Source organism: Cervus canadensis, chromosome 2 (genome assembly GCF_019320065.1).
Source record: "Cervus canadensis isolate Bull #8, Minnesota chromosome 2, ASM1932006v1, whole genome shotgun sequence".
Classification (NCBI taxonomy): Eukaryota; Metazoa; Chordata; class Mammalia; order Artiodactyla; family Cervidae; genus Cervus; species Cervus canadensis.
The window spans coordinates 76,573,374-76,599,420 of record NC_057387.1 but is presented as its reverse complement, the minus strand read 5'-3'; the positions used below and the strand labels follow the sequence as shown (position 1 = coordinate 76,599,420).

The 26,047-nt window shown below is 39.5% G+C and overlaps 1 protein-coding gene across 1 annotated transcript in view; it reads left to right on the top strand.

The window, feature by feature from the left end:
- The window catches only part of CACHD1 (cache domain containing 1), a 231,833-nt gene that overhangs the window by 101,260 nt on the left and 104,526 nt on the right, over positions 1–26,047 (top strand). Inside the window, exon 3 of the mRNA XM_043461068.1 lies at positions 24,691–24,839. Coding sequence (XP_043317003.1) covers positions 24,691–24,839 — 149 coding nt within the window. The remainder of the gene's footprint in view (positions 1–24,690; positions 24,840–26,047) is intronic.

Here is a 26,047-nt window from a genome sequence, read left to right as displayed (position 1 = left end):
TTGTCATCCCCCGACTTCCACCCCATGGCTACTTTTAAGACTTTTCTCTATATCTTTAGTTTTCAGTAATTTGACTATGGCTGCCTAGATATAGCCATCTTTATATTAATCCTGCTTGGTGTTTGTTGAGCAGTCTGAATCTGTAAATGTATATCTTCCATCAAACTTGGGAACTCTTTTGACCATTATATCTTCAAATAGTTTATCTTCATTATATGCTCTCCTTCTGGGTCTCCAATTATACATACACCAAATCTTTTAATATTTCACTATAAGTTCCTGAGATGATACCTCCTTCTATTACTATTTTAATTTTTCCCTCTCTGACCTTCAGAGTAGATAATTTTTTAATTGATTTTTGAATTCATTTGTATTATCTCCATTCTACTGTTGACCTCTCCAAATATGTTTAAAATTTTTCAGATATATTTAAATTTTTTTTGTATTTTTCTTTTTTAAATTATGAAGGCATGATAACACATTTACAGGAGACTTGGAAATTACAAAGCAAGGTTACATTTAGTTCCACTATGTATTTCAGTTTTTCTTAGTAGACTAATTAAGATTTTTGGCTGGAGTTTCAATATCAGATTCTCAAAAATTAATAAAATGAGTAGAAGGATACAGTATACCTGAAAAGCACTATGAACCAATTCAACATAATTAAGATTTATACAATTTTCACACAATAGTAGGATATACATTTTATTCAAGTTCTCCTAGACTGTAAGCCAAGAGACACTGGAATATATCCAAGGACATAAAACAAGGTGCAAAAATTTCATGGTCTAAAGGCTTTGAGATTATACAGAATCTATTCTCTTATCACTGTGGAATTATGTTAGAGATCAATGTCAAAAGACATTTTTAAATAACCTACATATTTTCAAGTGCATTGTGACATTTACCAAGAGAGATCTTTGACTTAGCTATTGAAAGCTTCAATGAAGTTAGAAGACTGAAAAACACTGAGGGTGGCTACAGAGAAGAAAGCAATTAAATGAGAAATTAATATCAAAATGAGAAATTAATATCAAAAATACTTTAAAAACCTCACATTTTTGGAAATTAAGTGCCCATTTTTAAATTGTGGGTGTATCTAAGAAGCCATGATAAGGAAAACGGGAAAGTATTTGTTAACAGAATAAAAATGAAGAGAATTTATCAAAATGTGTTGTGTACAGCTGATGCTACTCAGTGCAGCTAAATACAATGTGAAATCTTGAGTAAGGTATGAAAACAAATAATGGATACTAACATAAACACTTGTGAAATTTGAATAAAATTTGTACTTTAGTTAATAATACTGTATCACATTGTTACTTTCCTGGTTTGTTTGCTTCATTTGTTTTGTTTCTTACAACATAGTACTTCTTTATATTCTCAGGATTGGATTAGAAGTTTCAAGCCTATTCAAAAAAACTTTTTTTAAATCAGTAAGACAATAAGCTTTCTAGATTGTCAGCGAGAATACTATATGCCAGAATAAATCAAACTATGTCAAAGTTTTAAGTGAATATACGTTACAAATCTATTTTTCTATTCATACTTAGTTAAACAAATAGAATCAAAATGTCATAAATTTTTTAGCTAGGCAAAATTTACATACTATATATATATATTTATACAAAGATTTTTCTACTACATTTGACAAAGGCTTGAGAAAGAGAAACAACAAAGAAGAGATGTGGAGATTGGAAAGCATAAAATAAGTGAAATGGGAGCACTGAATATGAAATAGAAAAAGTAAAGCAACTAGATAAAAGTAAAAGATCATCATATAGCCCTGTTCTTTTGAAACATGGCTGCTCATTAGAATCACATCCTGAGCTTTGGAGGAAAAAGAAATAATACCTGGGTATTTGTATTTTTAAAAAAACTTGTTTTGTGTGTGTGTGTGCATTTGGATTTTAAAAAGTGATTACAGGTTTTTCTATTAAATGGTAATTTTAGTGATATAGAATTCTGTTATTTTCTGACCAATGATAAAATGGTATTAAACAAATATTACATAGTCATAATAGTGAAAGATGTGTATCAGTTTTCACAGTCAGTAGCCAGAAAAAGTAAAAAATAAAAGATAATTACAATTGCAAGTCATAATGGAAACATGATTATCCTAACAATAAATAATTACATACAATTTGGTGGGGAGGTTAAGTAGAGTGATGTAGTAAGTGAAAACACATAAATGTACATGTTCTCGTCCCCCCCAGCCAGTCTTTGTCTTTTGGTTGGTGTATTTAATCCATTGACATTTAAGGTAATTATCAATATGTATGATCCTATTACCATTTTCTTAATTGTTTTGGGTTTATTTTTTGTAGGTCTTTTCCTTGTCTTGTGTTTCCTGCCTAGAGAAGTTCCTTTTGCATTTGTTGTAAAGCTGATTTGGTGATACTGAATTCGCTTAACTTTTGCTTATCTGTAAAGCTTTTGGTTTCTCTGTCAAATCTGAATGAGAATCTTCCTGGGTAGAGGATTCTTGGTTGTAGCTTCTTCCTTTTAATCATTTTAAATATGTTGTGCCATTCCCTTCTGGCTTGCAGAGTTTCTATTGAGAAATCAGCTGATAACCTTATGGGAATTCCCATGTATTTTTTCCATTTTTCCCTTGTTACTTTCAAAATTTCATTTGTGTCTAATTTTGTCAGTTTGATTACTGTGTGTCCCAGTGTGTTTTCCTCGATTTTATCCTGCCTGGGATTCTGTACTTCCTGAACGTGGTTGACTGTTTCCTTTACTATGTGAGGGAACTTTTCAGCTATTATCTCTTCAAATATTTTCTCAGGTCCTTTCTATCTCTCTTCTCCTTCTGGGACCCCCATAAAGTGAATGATGGTGTGTTTAATGTTGTCCTAGAGGTCTCTTAGGCTGTCTTCTTCTTTTTTTCATTCTCTTTTCTGTATTCCATCCTGTAGCATTGTTTTCCACTCTTCTATCTTCCAGGTCACTTATCTGTTCTTCTGCTTCACTTATTCTGCCACTGATTCCTTCTAGTATATTGTTCATCTGTCTGTCCTTTAATTCTTCTAGGTCTTTGGTAAACATTTCTTGCATCTTCTCCATTCTTTTTCTGAGATCTTGGATCATCTTCACTATCTTTATTCTGAATTCTTTTCCTGGAAGGTTGACTATTTCCACTTCATTTACTTGGTTATCTAGGTCATAACCCTCTTGCCTTTTCATTTTGATTAACTTGCTGTGATATAGTTTTCATTCTAGCTTGGCAGCAGGATTGTGGTTCTTCTTGCTTCTTCTGTCCGAGGTGCATGAGGCCTAAGAGGCTTGTATAAGCTTCCTGATGGGAGGGACTGGCGGTGGGAAAAACTGGGTCTTGCTCTGGTGGGCAGGGCCACACACTCAGTAAAACTCTTAACTGTCTGCTGATTGGTTGGCTGTGCTCCCTCCCTGTTAATTATTTGGCCTGAGGCAACCCAATCCTGGAGTCTACAGGCTCTCAGTTCAGTTCAGTCGTTCAGTTGTGTCCGACTCTTTGCAACCCAATGGACTGCAACACGCCAGGCTTCCCTGTCCATTACTAACTGCCGTAACTTGTTCAAACTCCTGTCTATCAAGTTGGTGATGCTATCCAACCATCTCTCTGGTGGAGCCTGTAGGCTCTATGGTAGGGCTAATAGCAACTTTCTAGAAAGCTTACACCAAGGGGTCCTCCCAGTAAATATCGAAACCCACGCCTCTACAAAAGGCCCTCCAACACTAGCAGGTAGGCCTGGTTCAGTCTCTGTGGGGTCACTGCTCCTTTCCCCTGGGTCTTGGTATGAGCAAAATTTTGTTTGTGCCCTCCAAGAGTGGAGTTTCTGTTTATCCCAGTCCTGTGGAAGTCCTGTAATCAAATCATGCTGGCCTTCAAAATCAGAATCTCTGGGGATTCCCAGCCCCTGTGCTAGATCCCCAAGCTGGGTAGCTGGGGCTCAGAACCTTCACAACAGTGTGAGAACTTCTTTAATATGATTGTTCTCCAGTTTGTTGGTTGCCCACTTGGCAGCTTCTCCTTTGTGCTTCCCTGATAATTCAGTTGGTAAAGAATCCACCTGCAATGCAGAAGGCCCCAGTTTGATTCCTGGGTCGGGAAGATCTTCTGGAGAAAGGATAGGCTACCCACTCCAGTATTCTTGGGCTTCCCTTGTGGCTCAGCTGGAAAGAATCCACCTGTAATGCGGGAGACCTGGGTTTGATCCCTGGGTTGGGAAGACCCCTGGAGAAGGGAAAGGCTACCCACTCCAGTATTCTGGCGTGGAGAATTCCATGGACTATATAGTCCATGAGGTTGCAAAGTGTCAGACTCGACTGAGCGACTTTCACTTTCCTTCCTTTGTATTTGGATATGGGGTACTGTTTTTTGGTGGATTCCAGTATCCTCCTGTGAAAGGTTGTTCAACAGCTAATTGTGATTTTGGTGCTCTTCCTGGAGGAGATGCAGGTCCTTCTACTCAGCCATCTTCAAACTCCAAAAAATTTTCAGGTACGTTTTTCAGCTCTAGGATTTCCATTTGCTTCTTTGTAATAGACTGTTTTCCTCTACTGAGACTTTTCTCTTTCCATTCATTGCAAGCACAATTTTCCTTTGAATTCTTGAGCATAGTTATAATGCTGTGCTCAGTCACTGAGTCATGTCAGACTCTTTGTGACCCCATGGACTGTAGTCCACCAGGCTCCTCTGTCCATGGGGATTCTCCAGGCAAAATACTGGAGTGGGTTGCCACGCCCTCTTCCAGGGATGGAACCCAGGTCTCCCGCATTGCAGGTAGATTCTTTACCAGCTGAGCCACAAGGAAAGCCAAAGAATACTGGAGTGGGTAGCCTATCCTTTCTCCAAGGGATCTTCCCAGCCCAGGAATCAAACTGGAGTCACATGCATTGCAGGTGAATTTTTTACCAGCTGAGCTACCAGGGAAACCATTTTAGAATCCTGCCTGCTCATTCATCTTCAGATGTCTGAAGTTAATCTCTGTGATTGTCTTCTTTTCTTGAGAATTGGTCACACTTTGCTTTTCCTTTATATATCAAAAAATTGGGTTCTGCCCTGGAGATTGTGGGAAAAAAAATCTGGATTCTGTTATATTCCAATGAGGAGTGTTGATTTTTTTTGTTTTATCTGGTAATTAACTTGGATATAAACTGCTAATTTGTCTCTTTGATTGCAGCTCAAATTTCAGCTCAAGTGTTTATCTTTATAAGTAGCTTACCCCATACAATGTATAGTGTAGAATCTAAGAATTTTTCTGCCCCCAAATATATTTCAAACACTTGAGCATTTAAAACACTTTGTGGTACAAATCTAGTTTTTATTAATATTAATTATTTTTATGACTTGTTATTTGACACTGATTCTGCCTGAAAGATTTGAAGTTTAATGTTTCATTCCACCAAATGAGACGTACTAAAGGAAAAGCATATTGGTTTTATAAGAAATCAATACTGAGCAGGTGTTAATAATACTCTAAGTTATTCTTTCATCTGAGTATGAACTCAAGGCCACAGCAATGAAGAATTCAGATCAGTTGAAAGCAATAGATTAGGATCCATCTGAAAAGCAGGAAAGAGATTTTGCACAAAATTGTATCCTTTTTTCATATGAAAAGAAATATACTTAGTAACAGAATGATTTGCATGTGGCCTAAAAGCATAAAAGACCTCTTCAAAGAGATTGTGAATAAAGAATCAGTTATAATGAGTTTGTTTATGTGCTAAAATGTAAATAATCAGTCCTAACTAACATGATGTTTAGAATTTTAAAGCTGGAAAGGACCTTGGAGATTATGGGTACATGACCAAAAAGGATAGATAACTTTTCTCCTTTTTTTGACAGTTCCATTGTTGTTTGGAAGAGAGAACAAGAGTTTCATCTTTTGATTTGAAAGACTTGAGCTTCAGGCAGGACTCTGTCATTTACTATTTTGTTTGATTTTTGGCATTATATTTAACTTTTTCATTTATCTATAAAATAGGGAAAATACTCTGTCTTGTAAGATTGTTTAAAAGATTGTATGGTTCACTCAGAGTAGGCTTTCAGTATTTTGAGTTCTGCTTTCAGAATATAAAAGGATGGTAGAGTATGAATTTAGGAGTACACCAGTGAGAAGACTGCTATTCTTAGCCTACTTTTTAATCCTTTTAGGTAAGGTCCAGAAGAAAAGATATATTAAACTTTAGAAGGAGAATTTCTAAGAGGGGATGATCACAGAAAGACCGTGGAAGGGATTAGTGGGAGCTGTAAATAAAAGCCACACTAGATGAGAAATGTGAGACTGGATATGGGATTTACATTGGCTTTGCATTTGTATTTGTTCTATATTCCTACTCCCAGAAACTGGCCACTCTAGAAAAGTTTGATTATGTTGTTGAACTGTACACTGGACCACAGGCGGAAAAGGGCCAGTGGGTAGACAAGAAGAGGGAGTGTGGAAAAGCTGAGCACTTGGGAGTCTTGTCTTTTGAATTCTGGCTCTCTGTGCCTAGTAATAGGTAGGCATTTAGTAAACATTTGCTGAGGGACAAAATGACTGGAGTTACTCTTGTACCGCAGTATTCATATCTCCAGAATTTAGGCTTGTTTTGGGGTTGCCTTGCCAAGTGTAATGTAGTGTAGTGGTACCCTGAAGGCTCTCATTTTGTTTGTAATTACCTACTGAAATATGTTCAAGGTTCAGACTTGTTCAGACGAGAGGAATCCTGGAAGTGGAATGGATTCCTTTCTTTCTTTGCCCCCAACCTTTCCCCTCATCTTTCCACAGGGGATTTGTTTAAGCTGACTCCTGGTTTAGTTCACCCCCTCACCCAAATCTATTCTTGGCTCTGTGTTTATTTTAAGTATAATATTTATTAAATATTTGTTGAATGAGTGAACCAAAGGCATTAAATCTATTGGAGGGCAAAAGAAAGGTTAAGGTGTATTGAAGCCACCCAGATGGGGAATTTATAGTGAGTCAACCAAGGACCAGAGCAAATAGATGGCTATTCTCTGAAACCAGAGTCCCAGCAAGTTTAAGCTGGTTAGTGGTTAGGTTTCCTTCATGGGAAATCAGTCTCGATCTCCTTCAGTTCTTACTGTTCTTGGTCTGACTCTCCAAAAGAGAAGTTATCTTTTATATTAAAAATCATCTTCCTGGACTACCTATCAAATCATTGAATGCCTTGTTAATAAGATGGAATAGTATGGGAGGGGATTCAGTAATTGACAGTTTATATGGTTCTTTATTTCCTTAATATTTCCTTGCATATTTTCTCATTTTTATCCTTTTAATGACATTGTACAAAGTGCAGGTATTGTTACCCCATTTTCCATGAGAAAACTGTATCTCATAGTCAGTTCAATTGCTCAGTCATGTCCAACTCTTTGCAACACCATGGACTGCAGCACACCAGGCTTCCCTGTCCATTACCAACTCCCAAAGCTTGTTCAAACTCATGTCCATTGAGTCAGTGATGCCATCCAACCATCTCATCCTCTGTCATTCTCTTCTCCTCCTGCCTTCAATCTTTCCCAGCATCAGGGTCTTTTCCAATGAGTCAGTTCTTCGCATCAGGTGGCCAAAGTATTGGAGCTTCAGCTTCAGCATCTGTCTTTCCAATGAATATTCAGGATTGATTTCCTTTAGGATTGACTTGTTTAATCTCCTTGCAGTCCAAGGGACTCACGAGAGTCTTCTCCAACACCACAGTTCAAAAACATCAATTGTTTGGTGCTCCGCTTTCGTTATGGTCTAACTCTCATATCCATACAAGCTCCTGCTGCTGCTAAGTCGTGTCCGACTCTGTGCGACCCCATAGTCGGCAGCCCACCAGGCTCCTCTGTCCCTGGGATTCTCCAGGCAAGAATACTGAGTGGGTTGCCATTTCCTTCTTCAATTCATGCATGCACACTAAGTCACTTCAGTCATGTCCGACTCTGTGCGACCCTGTGGATAGCAGCCCACCAGGCTCCTCCATCCACAGGATTCCCCAGGCAAGAATACTGGAGTGGGTTGCCATTTCCTTCTCCAACATGCATACATGATTACTGGAAAAACCATAGCTTTGACTATATGGATCTTTGTCAGTAATGTCTCTGCTTTTTAACATGCTATCTAGCTTTGTCATATCTTTCCTTCCAAGGAGTAAGCATCTTAGAGGTCATTGTAAATGGTTTAAGACCTCAGAGAACTAGTAAAGTAGCTGAGACAAAATTTTTAATCCCGAGTTTTTTTTCTTTGTTTATATTATCTTGGCTGTGGTAATCATCATCATTTATTGAATATATATTATGAGTCAAGGGGATGACAGAGGACAAGTTGGTTGGATGTTATCACTGACTCAGTGGACATGAGTTTGAACAAGCCCTGGGAGATGGTGAAGTACAGGTAAGCCTAGCATGCTGCAGTCCGTGGAGTCGCAGAGTCAGACTCAGCTGAGCAATTGAACATCTCTGTCCTTAAATTTTTCTCATCAAGCCACATGGCCTGTTCCCTTACATTGTTTCTGTTTTGGCTCAGTGTTACCTCTCATTGAGACCCTCCTTGACCACCCATTATAAATGTTATTGAGTATCCCCACCTTTACTTCTTACCTCTTTCTCGCTTTATTTATCTCCTTATAGTTTATCCCCTAGGACTTATCTATGCCTTTTTTAAATTGTGTATCTTTTTTAATAGAATGTAAGCTCTGTGAGGACAGGGATTTTTGTCCATTTCAGTCCTTGATGTACCCTCAATACCATGAAAAAGGATCTTACTATAATAAGTGGTATTTGCTACACAAATTTATAATCCTCATAAAAAGCTCTACAAGTTTCACTGACGAGGAAAATTATACCAAAGAAATATCTTGTGCAGGGGCATCCAACTGAAAGGCTAAGAGAACCCAATTTGGGTTTCAAGGGATTGAGATTCAGTGTTCTACTATATATTTTTAAAGTTTTATTTCCAAAGGTATGGGGGAGGTACTGCAGAGGCTGTGACAGAATGTAAAGACCAGGTTCTGTCCTTTTCTTCTCCAGTCGTTCCTACAGCAATTTACCTTGTTTGATATATTGAAATTTAATATGAGATTTTGTGTGTTTTTTAATGGCCTATCACTTTATAAAAGATTTATAAATCATTATGCTACATCATGCTGCTTTCCAGGAAAAAAACCATTCAAGGTTGGATTTGTTTTCAAAGAAATGCAAAAATGTTGTGATTAGAGAATACTCATCAAACTTTGGAAGAAGTAAGAAAATATTAAATACTGTAAGTGTTTTTGCAGCAGAAAGAAAATTTGTGATTATTTTACCTCATCTAAAAATAAAAATTTAGGGAGCCCAAACTCCTGAGTGTTGGGACCTTGTCAGAATAACTCATGCTGTAATATGTTCAAGATATTGGGAATGAATGGAAAAACTATAGATCACAAGCTCTTCAAGGGGGAGATTCTGAGCATACCACTGATAAGTGGTAGATGGTTGATGGATTCAGCAAACATTTGTTGAGGACTAACTATACACTTGGCATTATAGGAAGAGAAACAAAAAGCTTATCCCAAAGACATAGTTAAATTACAGGAGACATGTGTTCATATACTTGGTATATCTGGCTAATCTCTTGCAGGTGATGGCCCAAAGGAGGCATTTGTGAGAGATAGAAGGTAGTCTCAATGGAGTGGATCCCATGTAGTGTGACAATATTTTGGGTTATGTTCAAATTATGTATGCTTTTCTAGAATTGTAATTATGGCATGGGTACAAGAACTAGGTGTACCTAGGTTGTGTTGCATTTTGGAAAAAGTGATTTATTTGGCGTTCATTTAATAAATGCTGCTTGAGTTATCTTATTAAAATTTTACCATAACCCTATGATACAAACTCTGTTCCTCTCCCTCTTTTAGAGCTAAAGGAATTGAGACTCAAAGCTATTAAGTTATGATGCCCCAAATCAATGGTCCCCAACCTTTTTGGCACCAGGGATCAGTTCTATTAAAGACAGTTTTTCCAGGAATTGGGTGTGGAGGGGAATTGGCCTCAGGATAATTCAAATGCATTTATTGTGCACTTTATTTCTATTATTATTAAATCAGTCCCAAAGTTTGGGGACTTCTACCCCAAACCATTCTTGAATTAGATGATAGGACAAAGATTTTAACTTTAAAATCCATGTTCTTAATCAGTGTGCTATGTTGCTTTTCATACTTCTTTCATTGCCAATCCTTTTATATGTTTTCAGTTTTTAAGAGGAAAGTGGTTTATTCTCTGCTGAGAGTATTACACATTAACCAAAGTAAGATAAATAATATGTCTTAACATTGTAAGTACTCTGATGAAAACTCAGCCACTAAATGAAGAAAAGATGGAGTTTAAATAATCAGTTGACCTGGGCCAAACAATGGGACAGGTGCCTTCTGCCTTTTAGCTCTAATAATCACAAGGATATAACTTGTGTCTTATGAGGAAGTGCATTCCATCACTAACGGATTATCCTGCAGGAACATAAACATGATATAAAAATAAATGAAGTCCTTGATTTATTTAAAGAGCAGACTCCTTTGTCTTTTTCACACTTCATCGTTATTCCTTTATTATCAGTTGGTTCTAATTTTTGTTATTGTGGAGCTTCTATGGGGCTATTGACTTCTTTGTTTTGCTTTGTTGGGCTTGAAGAGGGTGGTAAATAGTATCCCCTAAAACAGGCTTGGCTGGTAAAGAATCCCTGGGTCAGGGAAGATTCTTGGAGAGGGAGATGGCTACCCACTCCAGTATTCTTGCCTGGAGAATCCCACGGACAGAGGAGCCTGGTGGGCTAGAGTCCATGGGGCTACAAAGAGTCAGAGATACTATGACTGAGCAACTAACACACACACAAAGAATAACTTTTAGCAAATTGAGTGAGTGAAAAAAGTACAGCTGTTTGGCTAGTCCGTAGGGTTTAAATATAACATAGTGAGCTTCCTTTGTGTTGCACATGAGTAAAAGTCGATAGCTGTTTGGAATTCTTAGTGTAGAATCGTGGTTGGTACGGTTTTTGTTAGTGCCGTTTCCATGGAGAAAGTAACAAACCTTTAGCTGCCCCAGAACTCCCAGGTTCTCTCCCAGTGTGAAGCTTTAACAGTAATCAGGGATATTTGAGGACATGCTCAGCCAACTTCAGAGAAGGGGGCAGAAAACAAAACAAGGTAGGCCAGGAGAAACAAAGCAGCCTGATAACTATTACCTCACTGTTTAAGAAATGGCAATTTGGAATTTGAAATATTTAACTATCTTGTTTATATTTTCATAAAAATATATATGCAACATATGCTCTGAATTCTTATATATATTTGGAAGTTAAAATATGTGTGTATGCATGCACGAAAGCTGTAATTCCTGTGCTAAATATAGACCAGCTGACTTCAGGGGTACATATTGTACGTTAGCCAATGTATGCCTGGTGTTGAGATAAGCTGAGATAATCCCGCACTCGCTCACTACTCCCCACCCCCCACCCCACCCCCCCACACACTTGTCCTGTATACTCACATATTTTGTTATAACGTACTATGTATCCATTGTTTACATATAAATTGTACTCTATGCATATTTTAACAGCACACTGTTCATTTTTACATTTGTATATTCACACCAGTTATAGAAAAATGAAATTTTCTGTATCTCCCACCACCATCACATACTAATATTTAAGGCTTGAAAATTATGGCTGCAGTTTTTTCGTGTTGTTTTGGCAACAACCCAGAGTAATCCATTTCCTCGTTCCTTTAGTTCGCACGCGATGTGCTCCCCCTGTGTGTTTGTGTGCGTGTGATGGTACGCATCAAGGGGCTGGTACCGGTTTTCCCCCAGCAGATCCGGGGGCGGAGGGGCAGCTGCTGGCAGGCCCAGCTGGAGGGAAGAGGCTACAACCAGGAGAGGGGCTGGTGAGGCCTTTGGGGCAGGGCAGGAAAAGACGTGCAAGCTCCGCCAAAATGTGCATCTCTCCCTACTCCAGCTGGAGCTTTCGCTCTGCCATCCATATGTGAGTAAACGCTTGTTTCAGTGACGCAGAAGAAGTTTGAGCCTGGCCTTTTGACTCAAACAGTCAAAACTTCATTTAAATAGAAGGGAATAGGCTGAGTCTAAGTCCTCATTCTAAAAGCCAGGAAGACCTCATCGTGAGAAATGAGCATTCCACTAAAAATGGAAACAAGCCCATTTTAACACACATTTTTAGTATCACGAGTTTGGATAGTATCAGGAAATGCTGGCGAGGAGTTAACAGCCAAGATTTCTTCAAATCCTCCTATTTGCCCTCCCAACTCTGTCTTCCATCTGAAACTGCCGCTCCTATTTAAAAAAAAAAAAAGCTCAGATCATCTGCACTAGTAGAATGCATAAACATATGCATATTCTAAAACCTAGCAAGCAACTTAAAAGCAGGGACCAATTTATCCCTAATATATCCCTTGGTGCAATAGGAAATACTTGTGGCAGTGATGCAAAGGAATTAATTGCTGCTAATATCAAGAACCTTCAATTGGCTAAACACTTTGAAAATCTGGTTCCATGAAATAACATGTGGTTTGGTAAAATTGGAAGTTCACCAAGATCTACAGCTTTATTTATAATATTAGAAGATTCTGGGCAGGTAGGGATCATGTTGAAATAGCTGCTCATGGGCATTCTCACTGGTTATTACTTAAGCAGCCTTTAGTCCTTTTATATGCTGCAAAGAGCAGGCTGGCTTTTCTACAAAGTCATCAAGAAGTGTCACTGTCAGATCCACTGACACCCATGTCAGGCACCACCCTTCAGCAGAGGTGTGAGCGAGAGTCCTGTGGAAGCAAACAGCCAATACAAAGCACACATAACCCTGGTTCTTGTGTTTGCAATCCTCCCTGTCATCAGATAGACAATGAGAGGACCTTTCTCAATCCAACTGTGAGTTAGAGAATGATATCAGATGCAACTTGGCAGAGGAACACACAGAACAGCTCAGAGAAGGATATAATAAAATTGTTGTGGTTGAGGCAAATATCCTTATTCCTCTGGTGTGGAACCCACATGGGAAACATTACTTTGTGTTGTTGTTTCTAGCAAGTCTTAATAGTAACGCATTTCCTACTAGCAGCCAACATTTGCACCTCATCCAAGTGGTCCATGTGAGTGTTGTTTTTGCTAATTATAAAAAAGCAGAAAGGAAAAACTTGTATCTCTGTATTAGTACTTTGAGCTTTAGGCCTGCATCATAAAGGCAGGCTGTTTGCCCACTACTCAAGTATCTTGCGGAGAAGGCAATGGGAACCACTCCAGTACTCTTGCCTGGAAAATCCCAGGGATAGAGGAGCCTGGTAGGCTGCAGTCCATGGGGTCGCGAAGAGTCAGACACGACTGAGTGACTTCACTTTCACTTTTCACTTTCATGCATTGGAGAAGGAAATGGCAACCCATTCCGGTGTTCTTGCCTGGAGAATCCCAGGGACGGCAGAGCCTGGTGGGCTGCAGTCTATGGGGTCGCACAGAGTCGGATACGACTGAAGCAACTTAGCAGCAGCAGCAGCAGCAAGTATCTCGACAATGAAGCCAAGAAAAGGCTTTCTATCCACTGAGATAAGCATGTTATAAGTTGGCTTCATTGTGTGAATGTAGGACCAGGGGAGAGAGTGCATCTACTTCCTATGATAGTCAGGCCACCCTGAAGACTCAGATGGTTATGGATATTCAAGGCCAGATTTCAACAACTGAGGAAATCAAATGTTTATAAGATGCTTTCTCTGGTACTATTATGTTTCCTTAGTTTCAAAGGGAATACATGTAAAAATTTGTTGCTCAAAAAAATGGGATATGCTGTGCATTAAGCTCTGTCTTGCATTGACTTATGTTTTTGTAACTAGGGAGCAGCAGACCTTAGACTTACTGTCACTGAGCCCTGCTGCTCTTAGGACTATGTATCAGTGAAGTCCTAAAGTGGCACATTATTATATCCCATCGGAATGGTAAGTCAGGTTAATTTATCATTAAGAAAGGGGAAACGGAAACATCTAGTTTCTTGTTTTTTTGTTTTTCTTTGATTGTGTCTCAACATTGCCTTTCCCAGAATTGGATTTAATGAGGCTTTGGCCAGGTTGAAGATGAGAAAGTAAGTGTTTAGTGGCAGATTTTTGCTTCCTTGCCCGTCTCATCTTTCCACTTCATTGCTGAGCTAATTGACACTTGGCTGGCAAGTGTTGACCCATCTGCTCTCAGAGGACCCATGAAGAACCCTAAAATGCTCTGGCCAGTTGGCCTCCCAGTGGAGGATAGGTCAGATTTTGTCCTTCATTTATACAAAAAAAAAACAAGTCCCTGCCAGGCGCTGCCCCAGGTTGCAAGGTTGGTTGTAGATATGAGAAGTTATTTGCATGTGTTGTGGGAAAAGTAGTTTGGGGTAGAGTGAAACTGCAACTTTCCAGAGCCCTCCCAACTGACCCCAGTTCCCCTAATGCATTCCCCCACCCTCCTTGTTACTTAGAATGCTCCTAACTATGTACATGTGTGCCCAGTTATGTCCGCCTCTTTGTAGCCCCCTGGACTGTAGCCCGCCAGGCTTCTCTGGCCATGAAATTTCCCAGGCCAGCATACTGGAGTGGGTTGCCATTTCTTACTCCAGGGGATCTTCCCAACCCAGGGATCAAACTTGCATCTTCTGCATTGGTAGGCAGATTCTTTACCACTGCATCACCTGGGGAGCCCTCTTACTTGGTGTTTATAAGTTATGCACAGTTATTTATACTGTAAATGAGAGCTTTATGCGGTAAGAGTAATGGGACTGGGTTTTCTTTCCTTTTCTCTGTGTCCCTCATGGGCCACCGGAGTATTCCTAAAATCATGAACCCCGGAGTATTTCAGTACCTTTCCTCCCTGGTTCATAAACTAAGAAAGCTTATCTCAAGAGTTGTAACGTAAAAGGTTAGATTATCCTATATGCTGTGGCCAGTGTTCCTCCCTCATCCCCCAACTCCCAGCCTCTTGATTTTTTTCCAAGGTTAAGACTAGGTTAAACTGCTTTTTTCCTTGTGAAGGAACTGACTGTAAACTTTCAAGGCCTGAGCACTTGCTTATTTTGGTTTAAAGGAACCTCAGCCCAGAGGCTCCTATTACAGAGTGAAGTGGGGAGAAGTGGGTTGAAGCCTGCCCTTCCTTTTGTTTCTTTTGTTATGATCTGGTTGTTAAGGGTAGAGTGGGGTGAAAACCAGGGCAAAAGCCCATTGAGCCCTTGAGTTGATAACCTTGGCTTTCAGGAGGCTGGGCTGTGTGTTTCCATGACTCTCCTGGAATACCCAGTACAAACTGCTGCCCAAACCAAACCCCGTTATAACCTTTTAAGCAAACCTATGTTTTGCTTAAAGAGAGAAGCTGCCGCTCTCAACCGTTTCCCACAGCTCAGCCTCCTTCGGCTCTCTGGCATGTCAGCACTTGTGTCCTGTTTTTTCCATTGCGTGCCTCCCCAGCTCAGCCACAGGGGCCCCACCTCTCCCAGAATTGGGGTGTGTGACCCTGGAGCCCAGACAGCCTTGCACATAAATCCTCCTGGTCCACCTGCAGTCCATCTGTCAGCGGCCGCCCCACTTCTCCACTGGATATGCTATTCCCACACATCCATCAGACAACCCTGAAGCCTCCGCGCGCCATTGGAAATTCAGACGGGCCCTGTCCCATCTCCGGGTCTTCATCTGTCTTGTCCTGTACCGTTGCCTGCCAGACCCACGCTCTTCCACACTTGAGACCTGAGTTCAGAGTGGGTCAGCAGCCATGCCACAAGTATGGCCAGTTGCCATCAGGGTACCTTATCTGAACTGGTGCTCTTTTCTCAGCAATAGGTACTCCAGAGCCACTTACATCATCCAAGAGGCAGAGGAAGATAGGGAACCAGAGAGGCTCAGAGCTTCTGATTGGCTTAAAGCAGATATGAGCAATTTTTCCATGTTATCTGCCCTTTTTTGAACTAGAAGCAGGTTTTCCCAATATGACAAGTAATGGTATATTGTAGGGAAATGAATACAGTAATGAAGGCTTTTAAGTCTCTTCTCAATGCTAGGTATACATGAAAGAAAAATGCATAGCCCAGTGGTTCAAAAGCACAGGTTTGATCTAATTATTCTATTTATTAGCTAAGTGACCTTGGGCAAGTTAATCTTTCAAACCTATTTATAAAAATAGCATATAGTAAGTTCCAAGAGTTGTTGTGAGCATTTAAAAAAAAAAAGGCATCTTCCAAAATTGCAGTTTCAAAGTGCCTGGCACAGAGCAAGCAATGGGTAAATGTTCATTATTGTTGTGTTATTGGCTTCTTAGGGGAAATGGGATCTTTAAATGAGGAAAGAGCAACAATGAGTGGCACAGACACTGAGTCCCAGACAATTTTGGGAAAGAAGGACCTGAGAAGTCTTCAGAGAGGCCAACACAGGGCTGGGACTGGAAGAATGAGTAGAACTTAGATCATTTGATCTGGGAGAGCTCACATTTGCCTGCAAATTGGAGGAGCTGGTAGCAGACAGAGAATGGAAGTGGGGATTAGAAGCCCTGGTCTCTCTGTTTTCTGCACTTCCTCAACATGAGCTTGGGTGCACCACTGAGCCTCGATTTCCTGATGGTAGAGAAGGGGCCGGGAATATCTGCTTTGCCTGGCTCCCGGTATTGTTGGATGAGTCATGAAAAAATGCTTTGAAAATGGTAAAGTGTGACACAAGAGTAAAGTCATTATTAAATCCTTAAATTTAGAGGAGGAGGATCCCAGAAGATTCGCTACCTGTGACTGTAACTATATCACCTACATGATACTCTGCTGTGGAAGAGGTGCCGATAGCCCTAGTAAGGTCATATCCCAATGTTAGCACACCCATCCTGACTCTTCCTAGGCTCTTTGAGAGTCTCTATTCATAGTGTCTGAGACCCTACATCAATTCCCACAGATACTCACAACAATGATGATAATAGTAAACAGTCACTACCATAGATCAGTTAAATATTTATAAACATCATCCCTCTTGGTTCTCACACAATGTCATGAAGCAGCTATTGTTATTTCCAGTTTAGAGGTAATTAATCCTCTGGAGAAGGAAATGGCAACCCACTCCAGTATTCTTGCCTGGGAAATCCCATGGACAGAGGAACCTGGTGAGTTCCAGTCCACGGAGTCGCCAAAGAGTCGGACACAACTTAGCGACTAAAACAACAACCAAGTTGAGACTTAGAGAAATAATTTACTTTGGCTCCATTTACTTAGTAAGTGACAGCTTGATTTGACTCAAATCTCTTTGACTCCAAAGCTTAAGCTCTTTGTGCCATTCTACTGTTAATTCTTAAGGGGAAGAAAGCTTCCCCCCGCCCCCCCCCCCAGATATGTGTCAGATTTCCTGCGGAGAATTAAGCATGAGTTAAATGAATAAAATGGTTAATGTTCAGGCAGTCGCTCTCCCGTTACTTATGGCTCCACAGTGTTTCCTTATCACCAGCACATGCTCTTCCTAGTCCAGAGACTGGGGTATAACAAAGAGAATAATCCCTTGTAGTCATTGTTACATTTGAACATCACAAAAAGTTCTTGAAACTGTGTTATCCTGTTGTACTCATGAGGACAACAAGGCTAATGGAAGCCAAGGAACTGACCCAGATTCCCAGCTAATTTACAACTGTTGCTAATAAAAATAATAGCAAGGGTGTGGTGTTATTAATATCCTATAAATAATGTCCGACATGAAACAATAAGAAGGTTTCCTCCTTGAACCTTGGAATGCAATAGTGTGATGCTTGTGCTTAAGTATACTTAAAATTATGTCTATGTTACCAACATTTAAATAACCAAATCCTGAAACTTGCTGGAAAATGAAAAGGTTTATTTTCTTGAGTAATAAGGCTGAAATAGAAGGAAAGGGAGATCAGCTAGTAGATTCTTATCACGGCACAAAGGTTTCTGAATGTCAAATGTTAAACTCTTCTACATTCAGTAGGAATTTTGCTCTGAATCTCCAGTTCCCTGGGGTACCTTTCCTGTCTGTGCCTGTCAGCTTCATTGTTATGTATTTTAGATAAAGCTTTCCCCAACATTCAAAACTCCTTCCGGCCCTTCCTTTTAGGACAGAGACATAAATAAAGTGTGTACTGTGCCTTTGCATTTTTGTTTTCTTTTACCTTGTTCTACCCGTATGCCCACCCCACCTCCAATCTTCAGAAGTATAAAGCTAAGGTAAAAAGAGCTTTTAAAACAAGGGGTGGGAGGAGGCGGGGGCGCTCTGGGGAAGTATGCAAATGACAGAAATGTCTATGGGAAAATTAAGGGAAGTGAAATTCAGCAAGAAAGAAATTCATTGATGTTGTGATGAAACGTTGTCACTGGAGATGATGACAAATTAGAATCCGTTCCCATGGGGACTGGCCAGCTACCTACTCATCATTTGACCCATAGCTGGATGCTGGCTAGCTGAAGAATTGACCCAAAAGATGACAAGATGGTTTTAGCCCTGTTGTCTCATCAGCATTCAGGAACCCCTTAGGGGATGAAGGGGAGAGGATAAAGAAGGATAAAAGATGAAAGCTGAGCCGTGGAAAGAAAAATGTTTTTAATTACACTGAGAAGGATTGTGGGTCCACCTGTAGCTTTTTGTTGAGAATGTCCTTTGTTTTCTTCTGTCTGCAGGGATCATGGCAGGATACAGACCCAGAATCTGTCTGGCCTCTTGGAAGTTTCCGCCTTGGTAGCGGGTCCTCTCGAATTTAACGGATACATTCAGGATTTAATCTCTCTGTGGGCTATCTTTACTCTAATAGAGTCTGTTATGCTTGCTGAGCAACCTGGATTTGGTTGGCATGCTAAAAGAGATTGCTTTTAGAGAGGGAAAATCTACCCCACGGTGGAGCGTGAGGTTTCTACTGTGAGTCCCCCTCACAGTCCTTGTCCGAAGGGCACAGGGGTCGTCTCAGGCAATGGGGTCAAAGGAGGCCAGATCACCCCCTGGGAGCCCAGAGACCCTCAAGCTCCACATGCCTCTTTTTTTTTCCCCCCACATACACAATAGGAAGTACAATTTCATCTTACTACTCTGTGATGACAGATAAATTAACTCAGTTCAAAACCCAGAGGAAAATACTGAATTCTGAAGTTCACTTCCTTCAGGATAGGAATGTTACATTTATTCTATTCTCCTTCCAGGTAATGATCAAACTGAAATACCCAGAACTAATCAGGACAAATAAAGTTAGTTCAGTAGAACTGATAGCACAGTAGTCAGGTAATGACGGGTAGGCATTGCTTTGGAGGGTACGTTACTTCAAATTCATATCCCTTTTTCTTATTGGTGGTTGAATTCAGCAATTCTAAACCTCAAAGTTTTGACTTTAGTACGAATTATGAAAAATTCCAAGTGAAATGTAAATTATTAAAATCTAATTTTCATGAGACTGTGTATGGCGTATGGTATTCTGCCAAGAATTTCATAGCATTGATTCAAATGGGTTTGAAAAGAAATTGGGGGAGGTTGATGGTCTAAGAATTTACAGAGTGAAGCAGAGTTGCACAAAGACTGAAGCTTGGGTTCTGAGGCAGAATGTTACTGGTTTGGGATCCCAGCTTTACTACTTATTAATTTTGTGACCTTGAGCAACTTTTTTTTAACTGTCAGTGTCTACTTCTAGAAGATGGAGATGTGTAGTCTGTAGGGTTCCTAGAAGGATTAAATTGTCATATGCTTGTGAGGTGCTTATAGCAGTGTCCTACACATGATTAATGTGGACAGTTTTTTAAAAATAAAGCCAGATAGGGTGTCATAACATGGACACTGAGGAGTTACTGACCAAGAGGAGTGAATCCCAGTGGAGAGAGCTTTCTTCTAAGACCTTTTGTTCATTGTCTTGTGTGTCTGGACTCTGTATGTAAGTTACTGCTTCCACCTATGAAGAATGCCTTAGGCCCACCCTAACTAGAAGGCCAAAGGCAGATACCATCCCCTGCTCCCCCATCCTCAGCAGAGTCCGTCTCCCATTACCCAGTAACCACCTCCCACCCCCACCCTAGGAACAATTCCACAGTCGACACACTCTGTGCCTTGGCTAATTATGTTAATGGAAGTTCTGTTCCTCAGATTGTGTGATTTTAAAATTTAAAATTTCAAGCTACTGTATCAGCTTTTCTTAAGTTTGGTTTGTCTGGGGCACCGTAGCTGAGTAGGTGAGTACACGGGTTTTATAGACCAGACAGTTCTGAGTTTTAAATGAGGGAGTGAAGTCTTTTATTTTGTGGTTCATTAATATAAAATGTCAGTACTTACATTGCAGGGTCCCTGTGCCTAGTATATGGTAAGTACCACTTCAGTTCAGTTCAGTTCAATCACTCAGTCGTGTCCGACTCTTTGCAACCCCATGAATCGCAACACGCCAGGCCTCCCTGTCCATCACCAACTCCTGGAGTCCACCCAAACCCATGTCCATTGAGTCGGTGATACCATCCAACCATCTCATCCTCTGTCGTCCCCTTCTCCTCCTGCCCTCAATCTTTCCCAGCATCAGGGTCTCTTCAAATGAGTCAGTTCTTGGCATCAGGTGGCCAAAGTATTGGAGTTTCAGCTTCAACATCAGTCCTTCCAATGAACACTCAGGACTGATTTCCTTTGGGATGGACTGGTTGGATCTCCTCGCAGTCCGAGGGACTCTCAAGAGACCACAGTTCAAAAGCATCAATTCTTCGGCGCTCAGCTTTCTTTATAGTCCAACTCTCACATCCGTACATGACCACTGGAAAAACATAGCCTTGACTAGACTGACCTTTGTTGTATGGCAGTTATCATGATTTTCTGGAGAACGTTGAAATCTCTTTGCAACAGATTTATAATTTAGAGGCTACTGTCTTGATGATGCTGATGATTTGGATGCAGTTGCTTCTCTCTGAGCAGCTTTGCTTAGCATAGCTTGAACACATTTATCTCATGAAAGAATTCCACCTATCCTGGGTGTTCTGGTTACTTATTGCCACGTACGAACCACCCCCCACCCCACCCACGTTTAGTGACATAGACAGCTTTCTTCATGCCTGCGGATTCAATGGTTCAGGCATTGCAAGGCTGGCATCTCTGTTCCATAATGCCTAGGACTCCATCAGCGAAGGCCAGGGCCTAGAATGACCCAGAGACTTCTTGACGCATATCTGGAGCCAGGCTGAGATGACTTGAAGGCTTGCTTAGCTAGAGCTGCCAAGCAAATACTTAACTGTGGCCTCTCCATGTGTCTTGGACTTCTTACAGCAGGGTGGTTGTGAGCATTCCAAGAGAGACAGGCAGAAGCTGTATGGCACCTTTATCTTTATCACCTAGCCTTGCAAGTTAAATAGTGTCTCTTTCTCTGTGCTCTACTGGTAGAAGCCATCATAAGCCTACCCAGATTCAAGCAGTAGGAATAGAGGGACCTTCACTTCTCAATGCAGAGCAAATTTTTTTTTATAAAATTACTCGAGTTACGGCTTAATCTTAGATGTGTTAGATCATCTGACTTCTATTAATACCTACAGCAAAGCAAGTCATGCAATCTGTATTCCATCTACTTAACTCTGCCATTGCATAATAAAAGCAGCCAGAAATGATAGGTGAACAAATTACTGTGTTTCAATGAAACTTTATCACTGAGTTTCAAATTTCATATAATTACTAAGTATCACAAAATATTTTTTAAAAATTTCATTTAAAAATGTAAGAGTCATTCTTAGCCTTTTACAAATAATGAGCCAGATTAGAATATCATGATGAGCTGGGTCTGACTTTTTTAAAGTTAGAATTCTCTAAATGTGTAGAAGGGACACTTGGGTACTTCTTAAGTATTTGTTTGTATGTTTGAATGTGTGTGAGAGAAAGAGAAATGTTTGCATTTTTTTCTTCATTTTGGACGTGAATTTGTGACGATGTTATTTGGAATTTCAGTCCTTGCACGCACACTTTATTCTGTTATAGCAGATTTGTTCCCAAGGGCAGTGAAGAACTACACTTGTAGGTGGGATATTAGTGATATTTATTTTCGAACTTTAAGATAGAATTTGTTCTTAATGGAGATTCAGAAATACATGTTTATTTTTGAAGTAAGTATCCCACGTTTTTAAAGAGGTTGTGATCCTTAGGCCAAAAGATAAGGTTGATGCTTCTCTAGGATAATTTTTTTTTACCTTTATTAAATTTTTTTTGTAAGTGCAAATTATTTATTTTTAGATTTAATGAACATATAATTGCATTTCAATAAATATAACAAATATATTGCATAGAAAAATGGCCATAAAATCTTGGTAAACTGTTTACTTGACATATGTGTATGGGTGATTAATGTAGACAGTCATTATTCATTAGTTTTTTTCTTCAGTTATAACTAAACAAAAAGTTACATTTAAAAAAAGTCTTATACATTTTTTGCACATTTTGAATCAACACCATGCAAATCAATATTCATTAACTATTTTTGTCTGCCAGCAATGTTAGGCGGTATAGTAGTTGATGAAAATACAGATGAACAAAAACATATGTAGTGCCTGCCCTTACAGAGCATGCAGTCTAGTGGGGTAACCAGATGTCAAACAGATGATAGCATAAGGGAAGAGTGCAGAGCACTATAAGAATATACGTTAGGTTTTTAAGCTTGAACTGGTACAGGGCTTCCCTGGTGGCTCAGTGGTAAAGAATCGGCCTGTATGCGGGAGACCCAGGTTCAACTGCTGGGTAGCAAAGATCCCCTGGAGGAGGAAATGGCAACCCACTCCAGTATTCTTGCCTGGGAAATCCCATGGACAAAGGAGCCTGGCAGGCTACAACTGTGGGGTCACAGAGAGTCAGACACAAATGAGCAACTAACACTGTTGCTATCTCTCATCCTCAACTGCCCATTAAATGTGAGAGTCTAGAAAAAAAGGTTTGTTGGATTAGTGCAAACTGCTGTTAAACCTAGCAGCATATCTGCTGATAATGAATGGTGTATCTCTGTATTTAGGCTACATTTTGAAGAACTATGGGCATATTTGATGGCTTCTTTCATGTTACTTTGGGAAAGGAAAACCAAAGAATGAAATAGAAATATGTAAATGTTGAAATACTTTACACTTTTTTTCCTCCTTAAGGTATCATTTTGAATGCATGGAAAACTAACCTAGAAGAATAGTTTGGGACCTATTGGCTGGATTTACAAATTGGGCTAATTATCTTTGATTTTTCTCTACATTAGGTTTTTCAAATGGGGCATTGTTGATTTCTGGGGACACATAATTCCTGGTTACCAGGAGTTGTTCTGTGCATCACAGGACATCTAGGAGGATCCTGGCCTCCACCCACCATGCGCCAGTATCATTCTCCACCAAATTATAACAACCAAAATTGTCTCCAAACTTTGCCCAGCGCCCCCCGAGAGGCAAAATCACCAGTGGTCTCCGTTAAGTTGGGACATTTAAACCATGTCTGCACATTTTATTACAAAGACCTCAACAAGAATTATGTTGTGTTTTTTTTTTTAAATAGTGAAAATTCTTAACTCAGGGAGTTGAATTACAGGTGGGCATGTTAGTTTTTAAGACACACAGTTCCTCCTTTGAAAATGCTGAAATGAATTTGAGCAACCTATTATCATATTAAACATTACACTTGTACTCTTTTTCTGGTGTCTGGACATTTTCTAAACTTTATAGTGTGTACAATATTTAACAAGGTTGAGAACCTCAGTTATTTAATTGAAACTCTGAAAGTGCCCAAGTGTCACTGGTACAAAATCAAAATTTAAAAGCAACTTGAAAGGAATAAAAAGATATTCTGATTTGGCTCCATGTTCTCAGCTTGTAAGCTACTGGACTGTGTGCAATGCATGACCCAAAGGAGATGATTAGTTCTCCTCTAGTGTGCTGGTAATGAATAGCTCTACAAAACCAATTAACTATAATTCTATCAGTCATTTCATTTGGGTAACATTTTGTTTAAGGGGAAGAAAAACAACACTGTTTTCCTTGGAGATCTGTAATTAAGCTGTGATATTTGGTGGGGACAATTGAGGAAAAAGCAGTACGCTTAGCAATTTGCTTTTGCTATTCCCATATGAAAGTGTATTATAATATAGTGTTCTGTTCACAGCTGTTAAGAAAGACATTTGCCCATGTTAAAGGTATAACAGACCAAATACAAGTCCATTTCTAACTATATATGTTTTATTTTGTATGGATGTCTGCACTGTATAACTTCAGAGATTCTCCATTCACATGGAAGGCTGTGAATGGTGCCCCCTGGAGTTGTGTAACAGAAAATACTGATTATCATTTCCTTTCATGTATTTTCCTCCTTAAAAATCTGTGTGAATCCAGAACTAAGAATAGTGGCATTTTTTTCTTTCAGTCACTATTTTGCTCTGTAACTACTAACAGCCACTGCCATGTCGACAATAATTTCAATAGGCTGTTTTCTCCACCCAGGGCATTTTTATGGATCAGTATTACTCTATCTGAATTTGAACACATGAGTAGTTCTTAATGTATCTTTATCTATTATAAGATAGAAGTTATTACTTTACCACAGATTAAATATCCTTCTGTGACTTTTGGGTATTTTGCAATTTTTATTTAACTTTACATAATGAAATAAGACTTGAATATGTTTTTGTTTTACCAGAAGTTTAATATAGGCAGCTTGTGACAAGTTAATGTATCGTTAAAAGTACAATTGGTTACTGTCCTGGTCTTTTGATTTATTTTGCTTACTCTCATCCCACAGCTAGCCAAAAAAATCCGAGAGAAGTTCAACCGTTACTTGGATGTGGTCAACCGGAATAAGCAAGTTGTAGAAGCATCCTACACAGCTCACCTGACCTCTCCCCTAACTGCGATTCAAGACTGCTGTACTATCCCACCTTCCATGATGGAGTAAGGCTTGGAATTTTTTGTTGCTTAAGCCAGGAATTGAACTGCCTTCCATTCATATTTAAAATACCTATTTGTTTATTGCAAAATATACTCCTATCTTAAATAAGCCCTTTACTTTTATATAGATAAGTAATTTTTAAAGAAGTGACTATATCCAGGAATTCCTAGCTCTTCCCTGCTCACCTTTTTGTCAAGCTGGAGTCTAGGTTCAAAAATATCAAATATTGAGTCCAGAGTTGACTAAGTCTAGAAACTTGCAAACATTTTTTCATGTGTTAACTAGTGGGTCATGAATAAGATAGTCTCACTGTTTGAGCTGATTTGCCTAAATTAAGGGAATGCCTTTTATCTTTGACACATGAGTAGCAAAAATTGCCACTTCATCCTTTTTAGTGTCCTTAAAACTACCAAGGTAGATGTGGCTTCAGATAATATTGAAACAGAATGGTTGAGGATATTTTTATCGGCATAGTGATATTTGTATCTGGTTGAGGATATTTTATTGATTGGCATATGTGTGTGTTAGTTGCTCAGTTGTGTCTGACTCTTTACAACCCCATAGACTGTAGCCCACCAGGCTTCTCTCCCCATGAAATTCTCCAGGCATGAACACTGGAGTGGGTAGTCATTCCCTTCTCCAGGGGATCTTCCCAACCCAAGGATCAAACCGGGGTCTCCTACATTGCATGCAGATTCTTTACCATCTGAGCCACCAGGGAAGCACAGTGATATTTATATTTGGAGGGGTATAGGGTTATATGATGCTGGAAATTGTTTGTATAGAAAAGAACACTTATTTCGAGGTACAAAGATTTTGACTTGGTCTCTAATTAGCTGTGTAACCATAATCTAGTTACTTAGTGTTCTATTTTTATACACAGTTTTCTATCAGTGGATAATAATCTTCATTATACCAAGTTAGAATTGGCTATTTAGAATGACTAAAATAAGTTAACATACTCTAAAATTATGAGTGTAAAAGTTACCGTATCTAGTATGTATCACTCTTCTTTTTGCATAATAAGTGCTCTTAAAGCTATGCAAAGGATGGAAACAACACAATTCTTTTTTAGTTAAATGATGCTTTGCTTCCTACAAAGAAGTTTTTACTTATTATATTTTCTTGGTGGGCTATGTAGGTAACCGAGCATCCTCAGATCATTTTATTTCTCCATCTGTGTGATGTTAAGATGAGACTTTGTCTCTGG